The sequence below is a fragment of the Asterias rubens genome, chromosome 12 (genome assembly GCF_902459465.1).
Source record: "Asterias rubens chromosome 12, eAstRub1.3, whole genome shotgun sequence".
Lineage (NCBI taxonomy): Eukaryota > Metazoa > Echinodermata > Asteroidea > Forcipulatida > Asteriidae > Asterias > Asterias rubens.
In genome coordinates this window covers 8,805,718-8,811,465 of record NC_047073.1, presented here as the reverse complement: position 1 = coordinate 8,811,465, position 5,748 = coordinate 8,805,718, and the positions used below count along the sequence as shown (strand labels likewise).

The 5,748-nt window shown below is 39.9% G+C and overlaps 1 protein-coding gene across 1 annotated transcript; it reads left to right on the top strand.

Annotated features, from left to right (window-relative positions):
- The first annotated feature begins 222 nt into the window (after positions 1–222).
- Positions 223–5,362, top strand: LOC117297328 (leucine-rich repeat-containing protein 42-like). Its single transcript, XM_033780302.1, has 6 exons — positions 223–262; positions 1,102–1,774; positions 2,247–2,365; positions 2,774–2,865; positions 3,447–3,654; positions 4,466–5,362. The coding sequence occupies exons 2-6, from the start codon at positions 1,227–1,229 to the stop codon at positions 4,975–4,977; spliced, it is 1,479 nt and encodes a 492-aa protein (XP_033636193.1). The 5' UTR covers positions 223–262; positions 1,102–1,226; the 3' UTR covers positions 4,978–5,362.
- Positions 5,363–5,748: the final 386 nt, after the last annotated feature.

Below are 5,748 nucleotides of genomic sequence, written 5' to 3'. Positions count from 1 at the left end.
GAACGCACAAGTACCAAGACCCAAACTCGAAAATAAAGTTATTAAGTATTTCAATTCTTCATAAAACTTTCTTTGAAGTTTATTAGACAAAAAACACGCCCTTCTTTTCGCCCACTTTTTGCAAATGGTAGAGGGGGTAGTTTAACAAAAATAATTCGGGCAAGAAGGGGGACACAGAACTAGAGAGGGCGCTATAACAAATCAACAGTAGTATAGTAGTAGAGGCTCGGTTGGTAGAACTTTCGCGCGAATGTTGAAATTCGTAAGTATTTTGTCAGGTTTCTTTCATATTTTGTTCACAGCAACTTTCATATTTTATGTACTTGACGAATGTTGAACTGACCGGTTAAGACTGGGTCTTAATGGTGAATGTTGTGAGTGAGACTACTTTACTTTTTCAATGAATTACTGTCACTGTGCAGCGGCAGACTTGACTAGACAGACAGACACTGTGAGTGTGACTGACTTAATATGAGTGTGACTTTCGTGTCATCGAGGAGTACTATTTGGGCCAACTGTTTGTAAATACGTCTCCTTGTACACATGGACCTTTGTATTTATTGGGCTTCAATGGGATAACTTTCCGTATGGCGCCACCACTTTTTCACTCATTTTTACAAAAAGGGATATCTCATTGAGGTAAATTAGAATGAAAAAGTGGTGGCGCCATACGGAAACTTTTCCCTTCAATGTGTTGGCCTAATCAGCTACGTACTAAAAAATACTTTGTTTAAATTTAGGGCTTAAGTTTAACGAAGATGCAAATGCCCAATTGTTTTGAACTTGAGACGAGTACAGTCTGGAGTAGCCCACCTTGTTGAGCTGTTAATGGCTCCGCTTTTAACATCGGTCTCATCAATGTGACAGTGATGAGACCGATGTTAAAAGCGGAGCCATTAACAGCTCAACAAGGTGGGCTAAGTCTGGAGCCCCAGTTCTGGGTCTATAGTCACTGACAGGTGACATGTGAATTATTTATCCTGTTTTAATTTTAGTGTAACTAATTTGTGAATCCATCATGATCATGATTCCTTTTTGGTAAAATTAATGAGTTAAATATAAATATTAATTTGTATTGCTTTGCATAATATTTGCAAACAGCACCTGCTGACACCTGTCACTGGCACAAACACTGGCCAGATTGATTGATTGAGAATCCATGACAGTTGTTGAGACATCAACGCAACCAAGACCATGACCACTCAGACTTAAACTTGAGGAAACACATGATCAGTCAACAAATCATGACCTTTGAAGCATTTCCCGCTGATGCTGTTCTTCAGTTCAATGACCCCGGCCCATTCTACGTCCGAGAGAGTGGCAGACTCCGCTCCCCACCTGGTTTAGGTCTGATCAGAGCCGGTCCACCCCAAGGGATTCTCCAGCTACACCAACCCGCCTTCAGTCTAAAAAACACCACAGTCGACAATTCCACCACAAGAACCCCACGTAAACTCTTTGACATATCATTAGACTTTGTGGCGGCCAACATCACTCTTGTAGATTCACTTGCTGGGTTTCCAGAGGTCGTGGGTCGCCAGCTGTTTGATGCTGCTCATCTCCTCCACAAACTCTGCCCACGGGCACTGGAGCTTTTCTGCGATGCTTATGGGGACAACATCCTACATAGCGTCAACCTAACAGAGCATCGCTTGGCTGTTGGCGAGCTGCTTAATTGTAATGCACTCTTCTCGGGGTTGTCCGAGCTGGACGTCGGAGGATGTAACATTGGTGATGACAGTGAGATTCTTCCAATTGTTGCCAATTTGATCTGGTGAGTCATCGGTTGAAGTGTTGATCCTTTGCATGCATGCTTCATTAATAGTAGTCTTGTATACATGTATGCTGTGTATTTTGTACAAGAAGTTGTTAAGGTAATAGTCGTCTGTACATTTTCAATAGAGCAAGAAGAACATTTGGATGTTGGAATCATTCAGTTGCTTTAATCCATACACAATAAAACCAACCTGTGACAATTTCATTTCTACACAGTCTGAGAAACAGTTCATGCAGAAACATTTCTAAGATTCAATTATTTTTGAATCCTTTTCTCTAAATAGAACCACATTCCATTGAATGGAATCAGTTCTCAAAAATGTTTTACATTACCAACAGCTGCTGTGCTTCTTACTAAGTAAGTTTTTATTGTCATTAATTTTTGGAGTAATTACCAAAGGTATGCACTCCCTGGGTGTCTCATCAACATAAAAATTAATGCTTCTTTTTGTTCTCTCGTCTTTTTACAGTTTGAGACGGCTTGGATTAGCCAGCAATGACCTGACCGATGCCGGCATACGGCGACTGACAACGCCTCTTAGAGTGATGGACAGAGGACCACGCAAATTGCTTAGCCTCGACTTGGCAGGTAAAAGGGAGGCAGATCTGCCACAAGAAATTCTGGGTTTTGATATTTTTTTTGTTATAACTAAAAAAAGAAATCAATTTGAAAAAGCTGTTGCAAAATAGTAATGGTCTTGTGTTTCAACCCTTGCAGTCGTTTCAAAGGACTTTAGGGCCATGCCACATGGGGCAAACATTCCACCACTTTACGGTGATCACCGCTTCACTGTTGCGCCAATTGGCACTAGTGGGTACCCTAATAAAACTTGTATGTGCCCTTATATTAGAGAAACTTGTCACATTTGTCTGACATCTGAGTACGCTTCTATTTCTATCATTTCTATCAAATGATTGCACTGTTCAATTTATGATTGGGACGTGGCAGACAGTATCTGTAGCTGTTATAACTAATTCAGAACTTTTTTCCCCTCAGGTAATGAATCTATAAGTGACAAGTCTGCGGGTCAATACCTCACTGTGTTCACTTCGCTAACATCACTTGATTTGTCAGGCTGCAACATTTCAGTAAGTATTAAGTATATTAATAATAATAATGGACACTTAATAAAGCGCCGGTATCTGCCGCAAGCGGCGCTTATGGCGCTACTCTACAAAAGAACAACTATAAGCAATGAAAGTAGCAAACAACAAAATAAGAAAATAAACTTAACAAAAAGCTTCTCTATGAAAATGAGTTTTTAAACTGTTCTTGAATGTGTTGAGTGATTTGGAGAGTTTTACAGTGTCCAAAGCTTTGGTGCTGCGCTCTGAAAACTTCTCTCCCCCCATACATGTTTAGTCTTTTTTCCTGGAGGAGTTTGTGTTTTGTAGACCGTAAGCCACGGTGTCCTGGGGTGTATATCACTTAAATAATAAGTAAGGTTGTTTTCTTCTTGAACCTTTATAAATAAAACTTCCCTTAAAGAATATTAACTAATTCTCACACCCGTTTTCATTTTTCGAAGTGCAATGATAGTTCTTTGGAATTGCGGTATACACGAGCCTTTATTATTAAGTAAGGTTGTTTTCTTCTTGAACCTTTATAAATAAAGCTTCCTTTAAGAGTATTAACTAATTCTCAAACTTGTTTTGATTTTTGTATCCAGTCGGAGGGCATTAACAAGTTAAAGAAAAGGTTGAAACTGGAAAATCATGTAATTTCTACGACGGCGACAACCAAGCCCTTTCTTAAACCTGTCAAGAACTTTGGATGGGCCTTGCCATTGGTTGAGCAGTGGAAAGAGTCAAGCACTAACTGTATGCTGAGAGGAAAGAGCAAGGCGAGCTTTGGATCTGCGAAAGCAGCAAGCTTCTGTAAGAAAACATTGCTGTTAGGTCGTGTCCGAAGGAAGCGACAGCTACAGCTTTGGCTATTGGCTGCAGATTCAGTGAAGAATTGGAATTTGCAGTGATTTGGCCTAAGTCGCAGCCAAGCTACCTATTCGGATGTGTTCATACATCTTTTTTCATGCTTCAGAAAGCTGAAATAGGACAGTTTATGCCATCATTGGCAAGAACAGAAAAGTATTGCTTTTACAGTCACCGTGGTTGACTGCAGGAATTGCAATCAAAAGGTTGTAGGTTCTAATACCTCAGCTAACCACTGATTTCACAATGACTAGAATACATATTGTTGTCTAGTTACTGAATCACAATTTCTTGGTTTCTGCAATTCATTATCGTTGACGTTAAACCAATGTTTGTATGATAGAGATTAGCTGTGGCCAGCTTGGTGTTTTATATCACCCTGTGGGAGTGTGCTCAGTTCCCTTAAAGTGAAGATCATCTTATCAGGCCCAATTTCATTAAAAGAATTGCCGCTTACAAAGTAGGGAATTCCATGCATAATATCAATTGTGTTTCACAGGTTTATGGCAGGGTATTTTTGCTTGTGCACGTGCCTAAACCACGTAACTTGCCATTCTTTATGAGAAGAATGCTGATCACAAGTGCATAATTCAACGGTAAACAGAGCCATACACGTAATTTGGCCCCAATCACAAGAAATTCCACAATGAAAATTTCATTGGGTTTCACAAATGCTACAAGTACTTTTAAGGTTATAGTGTAATGCTCATGGTTTTTACTGATAAACCCTTCTAATCCAATAACTTTTTTGTTTCAGATGGAAGAACACAGGAGAGACTGGCAAACATATTTAAGTCTACTAAACCAATAAAAAAAGTCCACGACTTGCCCATTATACAACTTGCTGCATCAAGCAGCAGTAACCAGGACAACCATCAAGCTGACCTGGTAACCAAGGAGAACATGAAAAGGTCAAAGGTTGAAAGGTCAAAGGTTGCCAGGCAACAAAGTAGACATCGTCCGGAAGCTGGAAAGGTTAACACCAGGAATGATGAGCTGTCCACCCTCGACAAAGAACTAACCATGCAATATTCATGTCCTGATATGAAACATTCAACTCGGCAGGACAGAAAGTGGCTAGGTTTCAGAACGTTAGAGGTCGAGACAGAGGACACAAAAGAGAATCAGATGGAGCAGATCTCAGAGCAACCGGTGAAACAAGCAAAACCACCGCCAAGAAAGAAAATCAAACTCTGCTCCAAAGTTTCCTCCCAAGGCTTCTTTGACATCCTTAATGGTTGGGAAAATGACGCTACATATACAACATAGAAACTGTTGACTGTAATAAAGGTAGAATACTAGATACTACCCGAAGGTTACAACGAGAAGTTTTCCTCCTGAAACATGAGGAACCTGTGGAAGTAAAGACAAACTCCAATAAACTTGGAAAGATCCCCGGTGGAAATGCAAAAATTTTATCCTAGTTTCACACTTTTTTGTCAGCAATGACTCTCACCCCTGTATGTAAACCAGGGGTAATCAAGGACTACCGTAGGCAACAGTAAATTAAGACATGGGGTAGTTGCGATAACATAACCCTCCTGTCGACGGCAAAGCCGAAAGGTTACGAAGCTTCAGCAATGTGTGCAGGGCGAAATGGTTAAAAACGTACAATTTCGACAGCTAGTCAGCAGATTTGCTCCATTTTTTACCACTTTTGAAAATCATGACACAAATTCTAGGAACACTTACTTGATCCTCAATGTCTAATGAATCCTACAATATCACTCAAAACACCATTGAGGAAATCATTTGAAGAAAAAGGACAAAAACTTACCAGATCCCCGAGCCTCCGGCTACGCCATCGGCAGGAGGGTTACGTTATCGCAACTAGACATGGGGGAGAGGGGAATTGTTGAATACAATGCAAAGTAAATATTAGTAATAAAACAAATAAGAAATCCTACAAAACTGTCTTCAGATATTGTTACCATAGGATTGTAACCATTTTCTTTTTCAAACTATTAAAAAGTTTTAATTGTGTTAATCAACCTCAAATTGATACCAATCATCAAAAATTACTAGAGTCTAATGTCATAG

Excerpts from the sequence above, each read along its gene's own strand:
- LOC117297328 (XM_033780302.1), top strand. The coding sequence starts at position 1,227 with ATGATCAGTCAACAAATCATGACCTTTGAAGCATTTCCCGCTGATGCT. Across the intron at positions 1,775-2,246 it reads ATTGTTGCCAATTTGATCTG|TTTGAGACGGCTTGGATTAG; the intron begins GTGAGTCATCGG and ends GTCTTTTTACAG. Across the intron at positions 2,366-2,773 it reads GCTTAGCCTCGACTTGGCAG|GTAATGAATCTATAAGTGAC; the intron begins GTAAAAGGGAGG and ends TTTTCCCCTCAG.